Genomic DNA, 21,267 nt, shown 5'->3' on the forward strand with positions numbered 1-21,267 from the left:
GGTGCTTGAGAGTAAGAGGCTGTATCTGCAGGGGTTAATCAGGGTGACCCCTCAGTTAGTGAGTGCTGTTGTGTAGTGTAGTGTCTCCATTCTTAATGATGAGCTAACATCAGCAGCACATCCCTCCCTACACACACACACACACACACACACACACACACACACACACACACATACACACACACACACACACACACACACACACACACACACACACACACACACTAAGTACATTAAGTACTGTACATCCTCTTCTTGTGTTATGATGGTCGCTGAGGTGGCTGGCTGATCCTGACGCTTGTGAGGGTATGGACAACATGTCTGCCTTCCATCCCTGCCTCCCCAGACACTAGTCAGCTTTAACTCCTCTGTTTCTCTGTCTTTTCTGCCCACCCTCTCTCAGAGCTGAGACTGCCTTTTACTGCTTACTCACACTCACTGGCTTTCTCTCTCTCTTTCTCTTTCTCTTGCTCTCTCTCTCTCTCTTTCTCGCTCTCTCTTGCTCTCTCCCTCCTTTCTCTCTTTCCTGTGGGAGTGCAATGCAGTGCTCTTCATATTCCCTGTGTGGGTGCACATTGCCAAATCACCGGTATCCTCATCAGCCCTATCAGACAGCGATCTGACTGACTGACTCACACACACACACACACACACACACACACACACACACACACACGCACACACACATATGCAAACACAAAGACATGCACACAGACTTCAGGCACACTGTGGTGGACTACCGTCATCACTACAGTTGAGTATGCGCTCTGACTGCCGTACCAACTGGCTCTGGCTCTTTGCCGTTGGGGTCAGGCTGCAGGGTTAGTACTCCTGAGACCCGGGTGGGGTCACTACTGTCTCCGTTTGCTACACACACACACACACCAACACAGGGAGAGTTATTTATTTTATGATGCTACTAAGCTGGCCAATATACAGGGATGCAAACAGCTCGCTTTTCGGCGCCTCCCGCTTTTTTCACGTCGCTTTGTGGGACTTGTGTGAATCATGCAAATCCGAAGAGTTTTTTTAGAGGGGGGGGGGGGGGGGGGGGGGTCTGAGATGCAGTAAATGAAGAAGAAAACAATTATTTTTACTTCGAAGTTGTCCATTGAATTGCATGTGACAAGGGGAACCATCTAATGACATCAAAGAATTCACTGAGGGCAGCGACGGAGAACGGTAGAAGGCTACTTTGCCCATGGATAACCAGATTACGCACCTTTACGCATGTCCTCCGCTTGCCGTGTGGATAAAGTTAAGTTCGTCATGCACACCTCTGGATGGGTTATAAAAGCTGACTCTGCTGATATCATCAATAATAAAATCAGGATTAAGATCAGATCAAACAGCTCTGTGTCTACCGTAACATGTCCAAAAATAGCCTTTGTCTTTTAAGTGTCGGGAGGAGCACATCTGTCTACTGTGGAGCATAACCTAGAATTGTTTTTTAGACTATGCCTACTTAGCCTATTATGGGAAGACAATTACGTGAGTGAGGCTAATTTGTCATGTTATGTTGTTTAGTAGTTGTATTGGAAATCATGGCCTTATTGTAGTAGTTGTTAATTTATGTCAACATCGTTTGAATTGTAGCAATGTGGCTATAATCGCGATTAGCATAATTTTGGTTTAGCCCTTATAATTTTTTGCATTTAGATTACCAACCAACTATATCCTCTTTTTTTTATTGGCCTACTATGTTTGGATTAGATGTAGCTGGCAGTGCAGCAACCTGCCTTGACAAAAAAAAACTTGTAGGAGTGTATATGGGACTTGCATAAAGAATAGCTAGTATAGAATATAGAACACAATAAAGCAATGTTGAGAAGAGCTAGTCTTATAGAGGAGCTGGTTGGACATTAGCTTATATAAAAAATAGTATACCCATCATTTGTTTGTACTTGGCAGTAATTGTTTTGTCTATATTATTAGTGGTGTGCCAATATTTCACTGAAACCTTAGAATGTGTAGGCATGGGCTAATAGACTATGTAGGCCTAAACAGCAAGTTTAGGGGGATTTTGCAATTTGCAAAAATCATTTTGGACAAAACAAAAAAAGGTTGCACTGGGTGTTCTTTCAAGATTTCAGTGCCCAAACATTACTACAATGGCTTTTTTTCGGCATACACTGCATGCTCAAGGTGCAGTAGTTTGCCAAGATGATGATGGTACAGCAACTTTGACTCAGAGTAAATGTACTGAACATCATGACCCCCCTACATTCACCGTAGTGACCATATATAGGCCTTCCTCCAAGATGCTCGATACCCATAATGCACCACCCCACGGCCACCGGCGCCACACTGCGCACCTAAGCGCACCTAACCCCCCCCCCCCCCCCCCCCCCCCCCCCCCCCCGCTCTCTCTTTTTTGACCACATGTGTGTTTGCATCCCTGAATATATTTGTAAACACACACGTGCACGCACTCAGGCACAAATACACAGGGACATTTAACAATAACGCTGGAGGCTAATCACTCTATTTCTAATAGATTGATCTTTCTCTTGATCTCACACACACACACTGCTGTTTCTGCTTCGCCTTCCGCTCTGTGTGAATCAGCTGGGCACAGTGAAGCTGGTTGGATGATGTGGTGTCTAATGCTTTTTTTAAAAAAGATGGGCCTTTTCTCATCTGCTAGACTAATACCAAGATTCAATTCAGGCAATTACCAAGAGGTGTATGTAGGCTACCAGTTAGCCTACTACCAGATAACACCCTTCCATTCACTGCACCGTAAACCACTTTTGACAGGCATGATATCTAGGGCCATTAATCAAGAGTGGAGTGGACAGGGCACTCATTCATGAGCTAGGCCTAGTCCAGGAATGCAAAAGTCATGTGTTTCTTGCTCGTCGCTACCCTAACCTATGATCCAACCCAGCCAGGACCTGGACCTACATCTTTTAATTTGGGGTTATGAGCACGCTCAAACGGCACGCAAGCGTTCATCGGAGGGCATCTCTGCCCAATTCTAAAGTCTTTCGGGGCCCGTCTGAATCAGGGCTGAATTCAGACCAAAACTGTGCAGTATCCAGCTTTAGATGAGTATTGACTTTGGTGCAAGGGAACTAATTAGTTATTCTAACTAATAGGCTTGATTGATCTCGAGATCCTCTGATTGATTGGGGTCAGTGGGGGGTTGGAACGGGGGATTCTGTAGGTTGGTGGTGGTTTTTGTGATTTTGAGATGATCTGATTGGTTGATTGGGTGCTAACATAGGGTCGGTAGGGTGTCTGTCCACTGGGCTGTGTGTGTTGATGTTGATGTCCAGAGTGAGCAGAATGGTTCTGATATGATCCGGTTAGTTGATCACTGGGCTGTGTGTGTTGATGTTGATGTCCAGAGTGAGCAGAATGGTTCTGATATGATCCGGTTAGTTGATCGGGTGTTGGGATGGGGTCTCTGCACAGGAAGGTGCTGGACCAGTAGTGGTGTGTGTTGGTTGTGCCCGGTGGCTGTATGGTGGGATTGGTGCCTGGTGAGCTGATGTGAGCTGATGGAGCTGCCAGCTGTGCCATTGATTATAGTCAGAGACAGAAAGGGGGAGCGGGAGAGCGGGAGAGAAAGAGACATGGAGGAGACACTCAGGGGGATAAGTAGAAGCACGCACGCAATACATGTCCACATTGTCCGCCGGCACTGACCTGCTTTTTAGTGTGCGTGCGTGTGTGTGTGTGTGTGTGTGTACAGTATGTGTTTGTGTATGTGCATTTGTCTGTGCGTGTATGAATCGAGGTTACCCAGCTGTCCATTGATGGCTGTTATACCTCCTCAACCAGATGATCTGAAACAGCAATGAAATTGGGACACCAACCAAACGTGAACTATGTCATGCATTCTTAAATTCTGAGATGTCTCATAATCTAGCATATTACACAACATTTGACTTCACGTACTAAAATTGCACCAAGGTGCATGCTGCCATTTTGTCTGAAGAGGCTCCGAGAACAGACATTGTTCTGGCTAGTTGGTTTTCTTCCTTACTTAATCGGTTGAACGTACTTTCAGTAAACAACAACAGCAACAACAACCACAACAATAGCAACAAAAGGACTAAACAAAACAATGTGATGGTTGTCCTTTCTGCACATTGCGTAACGTTGTAGCAGGATCATGTAACCGTGTTCTCTGTTCTGTCCCGGAACACGTGCATGTGTCTGGAGAGGTTGTACCCAGAGGCCCCGCAGGAGGTGAGGTGTCTGTGGGAGCTAATGGTGCAGCAGCGGGGCACCTCTTGGCAGCAGCTCACGTCTGCTGAGGTGTGGGCAGAGCACAGCCAGAGTGGCTATCATGGCCATGCTGCTGATGTGGAAAATCCTCATTAAAGTGTGTGTGTGTGTGTGTGTGTGTGTGTGTGTGTGTGTGTGTGTGTGTGTGTGTGTGTGTGTGTTTTGGAGAGTCCAGGAAGCAACCAATGTAACTTTGTGTGTCAGTGAATGCTCAGTATTGTATTCTAGAGAGAGAGCGAGTGTGTGTGTGTGTCCATAATCCGTTTTATATATCTTGGTTACCATGGAAGCCCCCATGTTTTCCGCCCATGTCCCACTTCCTCCCAACGTAATCCCAATGTGCGGCACTGCTGTCTCACTCCGATGTGCCATCACTCCAGCCTGTCAGCAGAGCAGCATGGGAGACACTAGTCAGTCTCAGTCTACACACCCTCACAGAATGATGATGATGATGATGCTGATTTCATGTGTCATTCCACTAAATTATGCTAAGCTAATAAGCTAATGCTAAGGTAACAAACTTGGCTATTGTACGCATAGTAGGATACCTGTGGTATTGGTGACTGAGGTAGAAGCATTCTTATTGGAGTCTTTGGGGATACACACTTATTGTGTACACACACACACACACACACACACATTCTCATCTGCACATTTATGGTCTTGTTTTTGTTTATTTCAGCTTTATTGCAGTTCATGTCATTACCCGATAGTTAGCCTAATCACCTGATGGAAGTTGAAGTGTGTTTCCTATTTGCTGTGTAATGTAATTCAATCAACAGCTGCCGTTTATGGGGCGAGGAAAAGAGGCAATCCCCTAAAAATAGAACAGCCATTTTTGTGTCCATGGCAGCCATTTTTGTGTCCATGATGGCTAGTAGAGAGTGGGGTCTTCATGTTACAGGTGAAATGCCTTTCCTGGCTCCCTTTAGCCTCTCTCTCTGTCTCTCTCTCTCTCTCTCTGTCTCTGTCTCTCTGTCTCTCTCTCTCTCTCGGTCTCTCTCTCTTTCTCTCTCTGCTCTGCTGGGTTTGTGGATTAACGGATCACAGGGTTTGTGTTCATTCCAGAGGCGAGACGCACGGCAGAGCTGCTTAGTGCTGCCATGCTAATGATCACACACTTACTCCATTACACACTGGCAATACTCCTGCAAGACACACACACACACACACACACACACACACACACACACACACACACACACACACACACACACACACACAGAGTTCTGTATGCTGTCGTGTCACTGATTTTGGGCTACAAGATGATCATCTGGCACACCAGAACTGCTATCATTCTCCTACATTCTGTGTACTACACTCGTGTGCACACACACACATACACATACACTGGACACAGATTGTCATCTGTTACATATTAGTTTTAAGATACAGTAGAAAGCTGCAACCCGCGCACACACACACACACACACTCCGCAGCATCTCAGTGAGCTCTCTGGAAAAGCTGACTTCACATCTTTAGTGGTGGCGTTACTCTAACTCAAGGCCCCTAATGAGGCCTCTTTAATATCAATCAAACATCAAACATGTGGGTGTTTGTGCTGTTTCCTCTTGTGTTGCTCTCTCTTTCACTCTTTCTTTCTTCCACTCTTTCTTTTCTCTCTTACTCTCTGTCTTTCTCTCCCTCCCTCTCTCTCTTTCTCTCTCTCACTTAAGTCCATTCCTTTCCTCTGATGTAAGGTGCAGTTGTCGTGGTTTCTCTATAGGTTACCACATGGCTGGACAGTACACCAGACTCCTTTCATGTGTGTGTGTGCGTGTGTGTGTGTGCTCTCTGGTGGTTTCCTCTGGAAGCCACAGGGTTGCGTTCATCTGCAGCGTGCGTGCGTGTGTGCGTGTGTGCGTGCGTGCGTGCGTGCGTGCGTGCGTGCGTGCGTGCGTGCGTGCGTGCGTGCGTGCGTGCGTGCGTGCGTGCGTGTCATGGCCATGAGAAGAGGAAAGAGCTCTTGAGCATGTACAGACTGTGGGAGCAGGGTGCCAGGAGAAGGAAGATGTAGCACCTCCTCAGGACCCTGCTACCACCGTGTGTGTGTGTGTGTGTGTGTGTGTGTGTGTGTGTGTGTGTGTGTGTGTGAGGGCCACTTTTTATGTTTGTAGTTCTCTTTGTTTCATCTCTCCTTTCTCCCAAGCTGATTCCTTGTTGTGTCGTTTTATTTATTTATTTATTTTTCTTATTTGTCTCTCTCCTGGCTGGTTCCTCTTTATCTTGTCTGTTTCTCAAAACCACACCACTGTGGTGTTCTCTCATTCTTTATACTTTTAACAAGGTAAACTCTCTCTTTCTTACTCTCCCTCTCGCAGCTGTTGATGACTGTGTGTGTGTGTCCGTTTTTAAGCCTCTCATCTCGGTTATTTGTGAATAAGTGTGTCATTCAAAACCTGCAGCGAAATCCCCTTATGTAATCTCAGATTGCCTCCTGCAGGGTTGATTGGATTACAATTTAATCCATCCTCTCAGACGCGATAGCCCTAATCCTGAGTGTACCACTGATCTTGTGTGTGTGTGTGTGTGTGTGTGTGTGTGTGTGTGTGTGTGTGTGTGTGTCTGTGTGTCTGTGTGTGTCCGTGTATGTGTCTGTGTGTGTCTGTGTATGTGTGCGTGTGTGTCTGTGTGTTTGTGTGTCACTTAGAGGAAGGTCTTCAGAGCTGCCCAGGGATCGTAAATCTACATGGGACCCACACTGTTGCCAGGCCACAACTCAAAAACCGAGTCTTATGGAAAGTGTGTCAGACAGTAGATGTGTGTGTGTGTGTGTGACAGAGTTTTTGTGGTTGAAAGGATTTGGAAAAGTGATGGGTCACTGCCTTGTCGAGCCGAGAGAGAGAGAGACCGAGACCTGTCAAAGTGAAAAATAGCAGAGGGAGGGATGGAGTGAGAGAGCTGGAAATGACTGATACTGACCGACGCCAGCTTAATTGTTCCTTTGCAGTTTAGCAATCTTGCCCTCAAGGCCAACATCCCTCTCTCTTTCTCTTTCTCTCTTCATCTCTCTCTCTCTCTCTCTCTCTCTCTCTCTCTCTATATATATATATATATATATATATATATATACTGTACGTTTTCCGCATGACCCATTTGTAGTCAGTCAGCTGCAGGTTAGTTACTATTCTGTGATCCTGCTCTGATGCTATTCTGTAATCATTGCTAATCTATAACACACTTCCTACAGTATGTTACCACACACACGCACACACACACACTCACACTCACACTCACACACGTTTGCTCCCAGAGAGGTCAAATCAATAACCCCTCCTACTTATGGTTGTCATGGTAGCAGAAGGTAAATGTTGTGTTGGCTTAATTGAACTGGAAGGAGGACACGCCCACAGATGCCATAACCCCCCTCAACACTGTGTGTGTGTGTGTGTGTGTGTGTGTGTATGTGTGTGTGTGTGTGTGTGTGTGTGTGTGTGTGTGTGTGTGTCATTAATGACTGTATGTATGAGGTTGGTCTCAGGAGACCAAGGGGATCCTTTTAGTCCTAATGAAGGGTTCAGACAAGGGTAGACAGACAGAGGGGCCTCAGTTCTCCCTTTCTCTAAACCTTCACGGTCTCTTCTCTCATCTTTTAGTGCCTTGTGGCCTTAATATTGTGATTATCTTTATTTTGTCCAGTTATGTTCCATTACATTTGTTTAATTTGTGGAGCTGTGTGTGTGTGTGTGTGTGTGTGTGTGTGTGTGTGTGTGTGTGTGTGTGTGTGTGTGTGTGTGAGAGAGAGAGGGAGTGATTGAAGAGAATGAATATGCTCTTGACTTTTCTGTGTTGTTCATGCTTTGCTGTTTGTCCCCAGCCCTTTCTGCATCTGTTCCACCGGATCCTATCAATCACTTGAGCTCCCACTAGAGTTTGTGTGTGTCTTTAGCCTGCTCTTGTTCCAGACACGCGGTTTGGGCTTCCCAGGAGACCCACCCCTTATTTTAGGCCTTTTAGAACTCCACTCACCATGAAGAACTCTGAGCACATTGTGATGCCCTGGCCCATTGTGATGTGATAGGCCTTTGTGATGTAATTTGGCCATTATGATGTAATTGGCCTTAACAATGTGGAAGGCAAGGGGTCCTAGGAGATGGAGGATAGAGGAAGCACTTAAGCAAAATATTAGAGACCACCAGGGTTGAGAGGCTGACAGATGTTTTAGTGCACGTGCAGCATGAATTGTCATATCCCCACTGACAGCTCATTCTGTTGCTTTATCCTTTGACAGGGATACAATGTGTGTATCTAGCCACAGACACTGGAAACACTTTATAGATATACTAAAACAAGTAAAAAAAGTGATATATGCTATGCCATGGGATTCTGATACTTTGTGAAGAGACACACATACACACGATTAAAAAGTCAATGAGCACCTCCTTATAGTGCAATACCAACACCACACACAATGTAGACTTTCCCTGTGTACAATGTTTTTTTTTTTCATTGAGGTCGGAACTGGACAGGAAGTCCTGCTGCGGGGAGCAGCTTCCTGAGGTAGTGGAGACTTCCTCTGACACGGAAATGTTGTCCATTGTTTAATATCGGGGATGTCATTGGCTAGTTAGCAGGAAATTGGAGTGCCGCATTACAGCTGTGATTCGTTGTTGGTCAGAAATGTGCATAGAAATGGTCCAATAGGAAAGCAGCAGATTCCGCCAGTCGACTTTATCAGTCTTTTGTCTGGAGGCACAGAGTTTTGTTGAGAATCTTTCTAATCAAGTTTCAGATGAAGATCTGTGTTTGGCCTGCACTCTGACTTGTTGTAAGTTGTGTTGTTTGTTTTCAATAGACTGAACTGAGTACTGTTGCTTATTGTGATTGGGCTGTGTTGACAACTGTCCTACAGGAGTGGCATGTTATCGATAGTTCATGGTATTGTTTTCTTGCAAAGTAACACTTTTGTGCTTTGTCTGGATTGTGCTGAAGGCAACTCATTAAATGTCGACAGAGATCAGACATCAGTGAACCATGACGTTCTAGTCTGATAAAGGATAAACTGATAGTATGGATTTTTCACTATTCTAAAATATTAAAAACATTTCATTTTGCAAAGTCCTTTTTTTGTTTTATGAAACAGGCGTTGGACAACTTCATTTTCATATTTAATTGACCATCTTAATTTTTATATTTAATTCTTTCTTTTCATGTATGGTTCATTATCAGTGCCATGTGTTGTATGTCCTGCGTGTCTCTGTGAGAGGCCTGTTGACTAACTAAGTGTGTGTGTGTGTCTCCAGAGGTGACACTGCGGGTGCATCTGAGTGACTCCAGCACCCACCAGGCCCTCCCTGGAGTCACCGTGGAAATCTTCGCCAACCACACCTCTGTTGCCACGGAGACCTCGCTCGGCGACGGCAACGTCTTCCTCAGGTTCAGCTATCGCCTCGGCGACCTGCTGGTGGTCACGGCCACGAAGAGAGGATATGTGCCAAACTCCGCCCCTTGGCGTCCCACCAGATTACCTGGTAACGAGTGACAAACATCTCTCCTCTCGCTCGTTATCCCTCTCTGCCTTGTTTTCCCTCTCCAACGTGCTCCCTCTCCCTTTCTCTTGCTCCTCTTCCTGGTATTTTTTATAGCCCACTCTCTTTCTGCCCCTGTTCCTTCATTTCCTCCCTCCCTCTCCCTCTCTCTCTCTCTCTCTCTCTCTCTCCCCCCCTCCCTTTCTCTCAGTCACTGTCCTCCCCCTCTCTCTCTCTCTCTCTCTCTGTGGGTGTGAGGATGTTATGAGGTTATTGGGATTAGAGGCTCTCCCACACTGGGGGGGTTTGCTTCCACACTGCACTAATGGACCACCTGCTGCCACACACACACACACACACACACACACACACACAGCATATATACAGTTTTTTCTTTGCAGTGCACACATGCACACACAGTCTCACACAACAGTGTGATGAATTGAATGGACTGGGGGAGTAAGACCCTTAGCTAAAGGGATTAGAGCACTAACCAGCTTCACTCCAATATAAACAAAAGAGGCGGAGACTGTCCACACACACACACACACACAGGGGGTTAATGAGGAAAGGAAGGGATAAGTGGCTAAATAGGAATGTGCTTTAGTAGATCTAGAGTTAACCTCCTGATTCATGCTGGGACTTCTCAAGTGAGCGGCCTGTAGTCGTGGGGCTGTTAGAGACTGACTGACTCTGACTGCCTGTCTGCATGTGTGTCTGTCTGCCTGTCTGTTAGTGTAACCTAGACTGAGCAGCTGGCTCCCTAGGCAGCTTGTGGCTAGCCCTGTCTCTTCACACACAGAGCCACGTAATACACACACAGACACACACACACACACACACACACACACACACACACCTAGCTTTGAGTGTTTGTGTGTGTGTGTGGGGAGGGGGCTAGCATGGGGAGGAGAGAAAATGCTGCATGTGTTGTGTCCAGGGTGCATATTACATATATATGACGAGATAACTAACACCCACTTTGCACTGTGTGTGTGTGTGTGCGCGTGTGTGCGTGTGTGTGTGTGTGTGTGTGTGTGTGTGAATGTGGCTGCATGCAACAGTCTTCTCCTCCCTCAGTTTGGACCTGCTTCCTGAGAGAGCTGCAACTCTGATGGTGTATGAGGATGTGGTGCAGATTGTCTCGGGATATCAAGGTAAGGCTCACACACACACACACACACACACACACACACACACACACACACACACACACACACACACACACACACACACACACAACAAAGAAACAAAAGGTGTGAAGACCAGGTAGTTGTGGAAGGTTGCAGGTGTTAATTTGTAACATAGAGGTTCATGTAATTTTGCGAAAGTGAAATTCTTTGTTTGGGACCGCAAACTTTGTAACCTTTTGATGCAACTGCTTAATGCCCCAGTGGATGTCATTTCATATAAGAGATTGGTCTGGTGAATATCTGTGGGTGGTTTAAAGAAAGAGGCTAAAAAATGCTTTTGCCCTTACATGTATTGTACGTGTTCTCATGCAATATTGCTGTAGTTATGCAACAGCTTGTCTTGGACGTTTTAGAGTGTTCTCTTTTTAAGTTTAAAAAGCACTCCTAGACACACACGGTGACTTGCACATACAGTAATTAAACTAAGTGTGTGCTTTTATTTCCGTGTCTAGTCCCTTTCCTTTGTCACCGTGTGGGGTTTTTAATTTCCCCCGTCCTGTGTCACCCAGGCTCTCTGTCACACACACACACACACACACACACACACACACACACACACACACACACACACACACACAGTTGAGATGTTATGGATACGTGAAGGTCTTCGTAGAATAGCACAGTATGGTCTTGCGTGTGCGTGTGTGCGTGCGTGTGTGTGTGTGTGTGTGTGGCTCACATTGTAATTTCTGCCGTCCGTCTGTCTGTCTGTGGTGTGCCTGTGTGCCTGCATAACTATGCGTCCTCCATATCAATTTCGAGCATTCCTCTCTGTTATGATACAGTATCAAAACAGAGCTTCTATATTTACACAGCTCTGCAACTCTCCAACTCTTGTCTTTTTCTCTTTCTCTCTTTTTCTTCCCGGTGTCTGTCTATTCTTTCCTCTATTTGTCTTGCTGTGCTGGCCCATGTCACACACATGCGCGCTAGGGGTGGATCGGTACAAAAATGTCACGGTTCGGTACGTACCTCGGTTTTGGACCCTACGGTTCGGTACATTTTCGGTACAGTGCAGGAAAAAAAACATGATCAAAAGGCAGCTTTTTATCCTCAAATGCAGCTTTTTATTATTTAAAATTGCACTTGCGACAACACTCTGATAAAACATTTGCAACATTTTGCTGGACACATTGAAAGACCTGAGCTTTCTCAGGAAATAGAGTCTGCTTTGCCCTTTCTTGTACACAGATTTAGGGGATTTAGACAGGCTTGGGTTATCCTGGATGAACATAGCCTTGATTTGGTTTCACAGAAGAGATCACATATAAGTTACCATGGGAATTTATACTTGGAAGCTAGCCTGCTCCCGACCAGGCTAACAGCCAAGCTATGTTAATTCTAATGGTTTACATTATCTGATTGGTTCTGCTAGCTGTCATTCAAATCAGACCTCCATGCGATTTTTTCAAAGAGCTGTATTCCATTTATATATTATTTGCTACTTGCATTTACTCGCAAAACATAGCAGAATGTCTGCATAATACCATATGGATGTCATGTAAATTATGGTGGCCTTATAATTAATAACATACTCGTTGTTTGCTTCTTTTTTGACGGACGTTTGATGAATAGCCTACTGTAGGCATTTTTCGAAGGTGTTTTCAACTAATTCGGCTTTTAAGACAAATTAAGATATAAACCGCTCACAAAAAGTAAGGAAACTTGACTTTGGCCCATTATATCTCCCCTTTAGTAATACCAACCAGTAAAGTGTTTCATATCATTTGTATCGTTGATTTGTCACCTTTACAATGAGGTATAGCTTGTAAGCATTGGGCAATCATGGAATGAGCAACACAAGCAAACGTGTAAGTAGTGCCAACGAAAAATGTGCCAAAATGGCCTGTTATGCTGTTGGAATTCACCATTGTTACTTCAAGCATTGATGATTGCACTCTCCCACAGAAATGAGAAACAAAACATGTTAGGCATACATTTGTTCATTTTATACTCAGTGTCAGCGTCCTCAGTAGCGTGTAGAGGATCCATATGCAGCCACAACAGCTTGGCACCTTCTTCTCATGCAGGTCACCAACCTGGCTACATTCTGCTGTGGGGTGACATCTCCCTAACTGGAAAGACAGACCTTGTTACCATTGAAGGCAATCATCATGCAGTTAGATAGATACCGGGATGAGATTCTGGAGCCAGTGGCAATTCCATATCTCCAGAATATGGGACCAATTGCCATCCTCCAGGATGACAACGCTCGCCCCCATAGAGCTGGGATCATCAGAGTGTACCTCCAGAATTTGGGAGTGGAGAGGATCGAATGGCCTGCCGTGAACACTTGTGGGATCAGCTTGGGCGTACTGTACGTGCCAGAGTCACCAACAAAACCAGGTTGGCTGACTTACAACAGATCCTTATCGAGGAATGGAATGCCATCCCACAGCAGAATGTAGCCAGGTTGGTGACCAGCATGAGAAGAAGGTGCCAAGCTGTTGTGGCTGCATATGGATCCTCTACACGCTACTGAGGACCCTGACACTGAGTATAAAATGAACAAATGTATGCCTAACATGTTTTGTTTTCCTCATTTCTGTGAGAGAGTGCAATCGTCAATGCTTGAAGTAACAAAGGTGAATTCCAACAGCATAACAGGCCATTTTGGCACATTTTTCGTTGGCACTACTTACACGTTTGCTTGTGTTGCTCATTCCATGCTTGCCCTATGCTTACAAGCTATACCTCATTGTAAAGGTGACTAATAAACGATGAAAATGACATACAACACTTTACTGGTTGGTATTACTAAAGGGGAGACATAATGGGCCAAAGTCAAGTTTCCTTTCTTTTTGTGAGCAGTTTATATAGTCATACTGTGTGCATCTTTGCGGTGGCGAAGTGCTTTCTTAATGACGTTGCGCAAGGTGTAAGTTATTCGGGATGTGTGCGCGTTCTCGTTTCTCCCCCAAATAACTCACGGTTGGAATAAAAAAGACGCAAACACTATCGTCTTGCACACAAAGTTAACAACCGCTTTTGATATAGACAACAACGAGGTAAAGTTTTACTTTTTTGGATGGGGAATCATGATTATTTCTGTTACGTAGCGGGAGTAGGTGTGGCAGACCAACTGAATGCAAATTTACGTATGCAGTTGCTCTGGATGTACTCGTGTCAAGGGGCTGTTGTAAGACATTTGGGAGACGTAATTGAACAGTTTTCTTCCGTCTCGTCCCGGTGACAGGGATATCTGGGTGGTGTCGCTTGATATGTGCTAGCATGTTTGAAGTGTTCCCACTCGAGTAATTGAAACCTGTCGAACAACGACGGCAGACGGTCCTTGTTTTGTCAACCACCCGCTCTCCATCGCTATTATATATCACGGGGAACCCGAAGTTATCCCACACTATTGACTTCAATGATGATGGTGGGTCTTCTAACTCTTCGCCACTCGCCATGGTTAGCACTCTCTCGCGACATCACACGAACAATGTTAGGCTACCTTCCCACAGAGTACAGTTTGTATTAAGAGGTGGAGATTGCTACCTAGACCAGAGATTGTTTGCCTAGACCAATCAATAGCCATGTTTACACGCACGGACCAATCAGAGCTTACAGGTGGCAGTAGTTAAATAGGTCCTGAAGGAAACTCTTGCAAGCAATATTAAACTTCTGTACCGAAGTATTCTGCGTGGCAATGCGCGTGCCGAACCGTGACCCCCGTACCGAAATCGGTTCAATACGAATACATGTACCGACCCGGGCCTAATGCGCGCGCACACACACACACACACACACACACACACACACACACACACACACACACACACACACACACACACACCCGAGGGTGATCTCTGGACTTTTGATTAAGGAAATATGCACTTGTGCATAATAAACAGACAGGATCTCTCTCTCTCTCTCTCTCGCTCTCTCTCTCTCACACACACACACACACACACACACACACACACACACACACACATGCAGACTCACTCTCAATTAAGCATCCAAAACACACCTGTGCTTCAGATGGTCTGGTGAAAACCTGTACAAAAAAACCTGCCAAGGACAGGTCAGCGATGTTGTACACATGCACACACCCCACGCCTGCCTGCAGAGTCAGACACACTCCTCCAGCGCTGAGAGCTCCCGTTCCATCTGCTGCAGTATTTTTATCGCGCCAGAGGAAAGGGACACCCTACCCCTTTATACACACACACACACACGCTCCCTCTCCCTCTCTCTCCCTCTCTGCAGCTCCTTGCACCATAGAGCTGATGCATCTGGTCCCTCTGCAGGGAATGCATTGATGCTAGGCTAGATGTGTTTAGTAAGAGTGCACACACGTATACACAGCAGCAGAATTGTCTGTTTTTGTGTTCATACATTGCTATCCTTGAGAGACAGAGATTGAGAACCAGGATATTCAAGGATGTGTGTGTGTGTGTGTGTGTGTGTGTGTGTGTGTGTGTGTGTGTGTGTGTGTGTGTGTGTGTGTGTGTGTGTGTGTGTGTGTGTGTGTGTGTGTGTGTGTGTGTGTGTGTGTGTGTGTGTGTGTGTGTGTGTGTGTGTGTGTGTGTGTGTGTGTGTGTGTGTGTGTGTGTGTGTGTGTGTGTGTGTGTGTGTGTGTGTGTGGTGTGACAGAGTGACAGAGAGACATCTCAGTGTAATTTCTGGCAGCAGAAAGACATGATTTTGATTTGCTTCTTCATCCGTTCATCCATCCATCGGGAGGATTAGAGGAAAAGGGAGAAGTGGTGACCGGGGCCGAGGCCCGCTGGGGATTGGTTGGTGGGTGTGACAGACAGGCAGGGCAGCGAATCGGGGTGGAGTCTGGTGACATCATCTAAGTCAGAGCAGACACTGGTGCCCAGTACTGCTAGTGTTGACATCTTAACATTGTTATATAGATCAGAATCCGTTCGCAGTGAGTGTGAGTGTGAAAGAGAGAGTGCATGAGTGTATGCATGCATGTGTGTGTGTATGTCAGAAAGAGAGTGCATGAGTGTTTGCAACTGTGTGTGTGTGTGTGTGAGAGAGAGTGTATGAGTGTGTGTGTGAGTGTGTGTGCCTTCATGCCCTCACCACATGCTCTCATGTCTCTGGAATGTAGACTCACCGCAGTGGAACACAATGACATCACCGCTCTCTAGAGATATGCAATGTTCTGCACATGTACTACGTGTGTGAACACAGACACACACACACATATGCATACACACACAAACACATACACACACACACATACACACACGCGCATACGTACTCCATCATATCAAAGTGCCATGGCTATTCGTTGTACATGAAACTGTAGCACATGTGAGCTGAGTCTGACCATAAAGAATCTATGTTGCTTGACATACTGTACATGTTCTACTATGTTGCTTAACACATGTGTATGTTTGTGTTTGTTTTTGTGTTTGTGTGTGTGTGTGTGTGTGTGTGTGTGTGTGTGTGTGTGTGTGTGTGTGTGCATGTATGCGTTTGTGTGTGTGTGTGTGTGTGTGTGTGTGCGTCGTGTTCAGGCTCCAGACTGCAGCCGTGGGTCCAGTTCCAGAGGCGGGCCTTGAGTCTTCCCCCAAACGCCTCCTACACCAACCTGACCGCTCTGCTGACCGTTACACACTCGCCCCACGACGCACATCGCCTGTCCTACCTGCAGGCCCTCAACGCAAACACTACAGGTACACACACACACACACACACACTCCGCCTGCCCTACCTGCAGGCCCTCAACGCAAACACTACAGGTACACACACACACACACACACACACACACACACACACATGCGCACACACTTAATACATACGTACATGATGTGACTTCATTGTGTGCCCCTATGTATTCTACCTGCAAATCCTATGCGCAAACACATATAGGTGCAGACACACACTCATCCGACTCCGCTCACAACCACTACTGATGAACACGCACATGGCACTCCCTGCTCATAATAAGCTGGTATTGTGTGTGAACCACGGAAGCATATTGCCTATATGATGAGCGGCGTGTATTCTTGTGTCTGAGAATATCATTCCCATTTATGCAATCACGTTATAATGGAGGGCATCTGTTTTGCTGTCTCTCATCCCCCCATCTATAAGTAGCCTCCCCTTAATTGGCTGCTCATTTTAATTCTGTCATTTGGGATGAGCCATTATCAGGATCAATACGTTCGATCATGTCTGCTAAATCACCGCTAGAAAGCTGCAAGAGAGGGAGATGGGAAGAGGGGGAGAGAGAGATGGAAGGAGCAAATGAAGACTGTGCATCAGTGTTTTATGAAGGTGAATTGACGGCTCCAGTGGAAGTGATTGGGCCAAAGAGTCTCATCTTTGACGGGGTTGTGTGCTGTAAGGCCCAAGCTCTGAGACCACTGCCTTCCTCTTCCGCCCCCTGACTACTTCTCCTCTGTTCTGCACCACTATCACCAACTGTAGCCAAGTGAATATGATCACAACTACTGCTCCATAAGCAATAAGAAATATGCCTTTTTAAAATCTTAACACATGAGGGGCGTTCAAATTTGGCAAACTGTGGCAAACGTTTGTGGTGAACATGTTGTCTTTGAACAGTTACATTTGAATGATTTGGCGCTAACATTCCATTCTAACGGTAATTGTATTGTTGCCTTCATGAAACTCACGTCCAGTTCCATTGTATGTTCGCGGAGCACTACCTCCTCAGACTGTTTGTGATTGTTTGTAAACGTTCGCCGAAAACTTAAGGCTAACGAAATACTGTTTGCAAACATACACAATTCGCCTACATTTGCGAATTTGCACGCACCTATGGTTCACCTACCATAACATGGACACAGAATCAATATACAACTTATTTTTTAGTAAATAGCATTCAGCACTTTACCAAACAGTGGTGTGAATTCTGAACACAGACATGACTCATGGACGTTCGTTCAGCCCTTATGAGAGGCTGGAGTTGGAGCCAATCGAGGCAGATGGTAGATGTAGATCTGTCTCTGTGTAGTGATAACATTGTTCTGCTCTTAACCTGGTGGCCCAACCCACAGCCAAGGGGCATTCACAGCACTGCTCTACACTGCTCTGCTCTGCTCCGCTCTTCCAATGGGATAACAGACTTCATTTACCACCAGCTGCCTCTAAACAAACACATACACAGCCTGCGCTTAGGGTTAGCGTGCAGCTAATCATGAGCCAGACTTGCATGCACACACCACACACACACACACACACACACATACATACACACATCTTCATTTAATGTGAGTCACTAGCCGCAAGCCTGGCACACATTTACACATAAATGGTTACTCACACAGTCAGGTCATTTTAGGCTTTCAGACACACACACACACACACACACACACACACACACACACACACACACACACACACACTACAAGCACATTTAGGCCGAGTTGCCGGGCATAAATCAGGCACACACACGCACACTAATGAATACATTAATGTGGCAAGGGCTCAGGGGCGTCTGAGGAAGTCTGATAGGGGGGCTGGGAGCATCTTAAAGGCCTTCTCGGAAACCCTCCATCCTGCTTCTTCTCTCTCTCTCTCTCTCTCTCTCTCTCTCTCTCTCTGTCTGTCCATCCTTCTTTTTTTTAATCACTCAGCCTATAATCGCGTCCCCCCCTGGGAGACGTTTGGTACAAGGAAATTTACAAAAGCAATCTACTCTCTCCACTCACTCTCCTCTTTTTGTTTTTCTCTCTACCTCTCCCTCTGTCTTTCTCTCCTCTTTCACTCCCTCTCTCCCTCCCTCCGTCTCGCTCTCATCTGTTGTTCTGCAGGGGGTTTTGAGTTGACTCCAGTGGCGGCGATCAGCGTGCACCTGCTAGGCAGCGATGGGGCGGAACTTCAGGTGAACGAGCCAATCAGTGTCAGCGTGCCTCTTCCTGCCAACAGTGGCCTGAAGGAGAATGACCACATCCCCGCCTGGAGGTTCGACCCCAAACTTGGTGAGTGTGCGTGTGCGCGTGTGTGTGTGCGCGTGTGTGTGTGTGCGCGTGCATGTGTGTATGTGTTTGTCAGCATGGTTCCCACCATCAGCTGTTCTCCTGGAATATTCCAGAATGCCGCTTGGTGGGAGTCGGAGACTTTCCTGTCCTGTCTGCTGGGGATAAGGGTAGGCTTCCTGTGTGTGTGTGTGTGTGTGTGTGTGTGTGTGTGTGTGTGTGTGTGTGTGTGTGTGAGTGTATGTTCATTTGTATTTTTGTACATCTCAGCATGTCTGAGAGATAGTGTGCAAAAGAAAGTATTAAGCTGTTGTGTATCTATCTGTGCGCCCTAGGGCAGCATTCTAAAGAGTTACACAAAGAGAGTGTGTGTGTGTATGTACATGCCTGTGCGTGCGCGTGTACATGTGTGTGCTTGTGTGTGTGAACACTTCAAAGGTCCCCAGATTTCCTGTCCCCTTGATCTCCTAATCATAGGGATTATCTGAATGAAGTGGTCCGAGCGATGCAGGGAGGGCAATGCTTTGGTACGGCTCCCTCAGCATGTTGATTGAACGCTTGAAGAATGTTGATGGAACCTTATCAGGACATTACGGTCCGCTAGATGGAATGCTGGGGGGTAGCGGGATGGAGTGGAAGTTCATTAGGTCATTGTTGGCAGGAACACCAGGGTGTTGCAATACACCCGGCGTTTGTTGATTTTCTTTTGCCTGTTGTGTTTTTGCCTCAGATGACTGGCCTTTGCATTTCACCCACTTATCTCATTTTACCTCTACCCATTTCTCTCTCTCTCTCTCTCTCTCTCTCTCTCTCTCTCTCTCTCCTCTCCACATACGTTTTCCGCATGACCCATTTGTGGTCAGAGTCAGCTGCAGGTTAATTACTATTCTGTGATCTATGATACGGCTCTGATGCTATTCTGTAAATCCTTGCTATGTCTATGCCTCATTTTTCTTTAAACTTGTAGACCACCATCTCAAAATGTCCTTAATCTGAAACTAGAAATGATCTTCTAATGCCACTAGAAGCAAGCAAACAACCTGTCAGTGACTCATCACAGACACTGGCTGTGCCTTCCTGCTCTCTGCAGGACTGGCATTGCGCACCAGCGTGTTCATTTTCCTCAGCACAGCAGGAGCAGGAGCAGGAGCAGGAGCAGGAGCGACAGCAGACGGGGCACAGAACTGTGTGGGCATGAGTTGGGTGCCAGCTCTCTGCTCCCGTGTAACCCAAAGCTTGTCTGGGTGCTTTCGCAGTGCACCACTCACAGAGTGCCTTTGTGCTGCTCTCTCTCTCTCTCTCTCTCCCTCTCTCCCTCCCTCCCTCTCTCTCTCTCACTCGCATGCTCGCTCACTCCCTGCCCCACTTCCAGGGAAGGCGAGGGGTTGCACAATGACCAGCCAGCGCAATAAGCAGGACAAAAAACCAAAAGCATTTTTTAATACTCATAATCAAATAATGCGCAGACAAGCACTGCAGTCTGCACTGGTCACATTAGAGTCACATGGGGGGATCCCATTAAGACCCACGTTTGGGAAACAGTTATGAGCATTATGAGGAAATACCCGAGAGGATATTACGCTGGCCATGACGACAACTCGTAAAACACAAGATGTACAACACGACCCACTACAGAGATGTACAGCACAGAGATGTACAACACAACGCACTACAGAGATGTACAGTACAACACCAACACGACCCACTACAGAGATGTACAACACGACCCACTACAGAGATGTACAACACGACTCACTACAGAGATGTACAGTACAACACCAACACCACCCACTACAGAGATGTACAACATGACCCACTACAGAGATGTACAACACCACCCACTACAGAGATGTACAACACGACTCACTACAGAGATGTACAACACAACGCACTACAGAGATGTACAGTACAACACCAACACGACCCACTACAGAGATGTACAACACCAACACGACCCACTACAGAGATGTACAACACGACCCACTACAGAGATGTACAACACGACCCACTACAGAGATGTACAACACGACTCACTACAGAGATGTACAACACAACTCACTACAGAGATGTACAACACGACTCACTACAGAGATGTACAACACAACGCACTACAGAGATGTACAACACAGAGATGTACAACACAACGCACTACAGAGATGTACAACACAACGCACTACAGAGATGTACAGTACAACACCAACACGACCCACTACAGAGATGTACAACACCAACACGACCCACTACAGAGATGTACAGCACAACCAGAGGCGATTGCTCATTGAGTGCAGGGGAGGCTCAGCCTCCTCTAAAATATCACGGAAAATTGCATGAAATAATTCCTATTATGAGCTACATTAGCAAGCCTAATATTCCAACTAGAACATGCTAAAAACGTGTTCAACTTCATGGCTATATCGTTATAGTTTCGTTTTGCAACAAGGTTTTGCCTGTCATCTAT

At 46.2% G+C, this 21,267-nt stretch overlaps 1 protein-coding gene across 2 annotated transcripts in view; it reads left to right on the plus strand.

Annotated features, from left to right (window-relative positions):
• Positions 1–21,267, plus strand: part of fam171a1 (family with sequence similarity 171 member A1) — a 37,276-nt gene that overhangs the window by 4,935 nt on the left and 11,074 nt on the right. The window contains exons 1-5 of one of the 2 annotated variants that reach the window (XM_062539068.1): positions 8,974–9,008; positions 9,484–9,711; positions 10,773–10,865; positions 16,382–16,540; positions 18,645–18,812. In XM_062539068.1, coding sequence (XP_062395052.1) covers positions 10,823–10,865; positions 16,382–16,540; positions 18,645–18,812 — 370 coding nt within the window. In that variant the 5' untranslated portion in view covers positions 8,974–9,008; positions 9,484–9,711; positions 10,773–10,822. Of the gene's footprint in view, positions 1–8,973; positions 9,009–9,483; positions 9,712–10,772; positions 10,866–16,381; positions 16,541–18,644; positions 18,813–21,267 lie in introns of those variants that run through there. The other variant, XM_062539067.1, reaches the window with a different exon arrangement.

The sequence above is a fragment of the Sardina pilchardus genome, chromosome 6 (assembly GCF_963854185.1).
Source record: "Sardina pilchardus chromosome 6, fSarPil1.1, whole genome shotgun sequence".
In the NCBI taxonomy this organism is placed as follows: Eukaryota; Metazoa; Chordata; class Actinopteri; order Clupeiformes; family Clupeidae; genus Sardina; species Sardina pilchardus.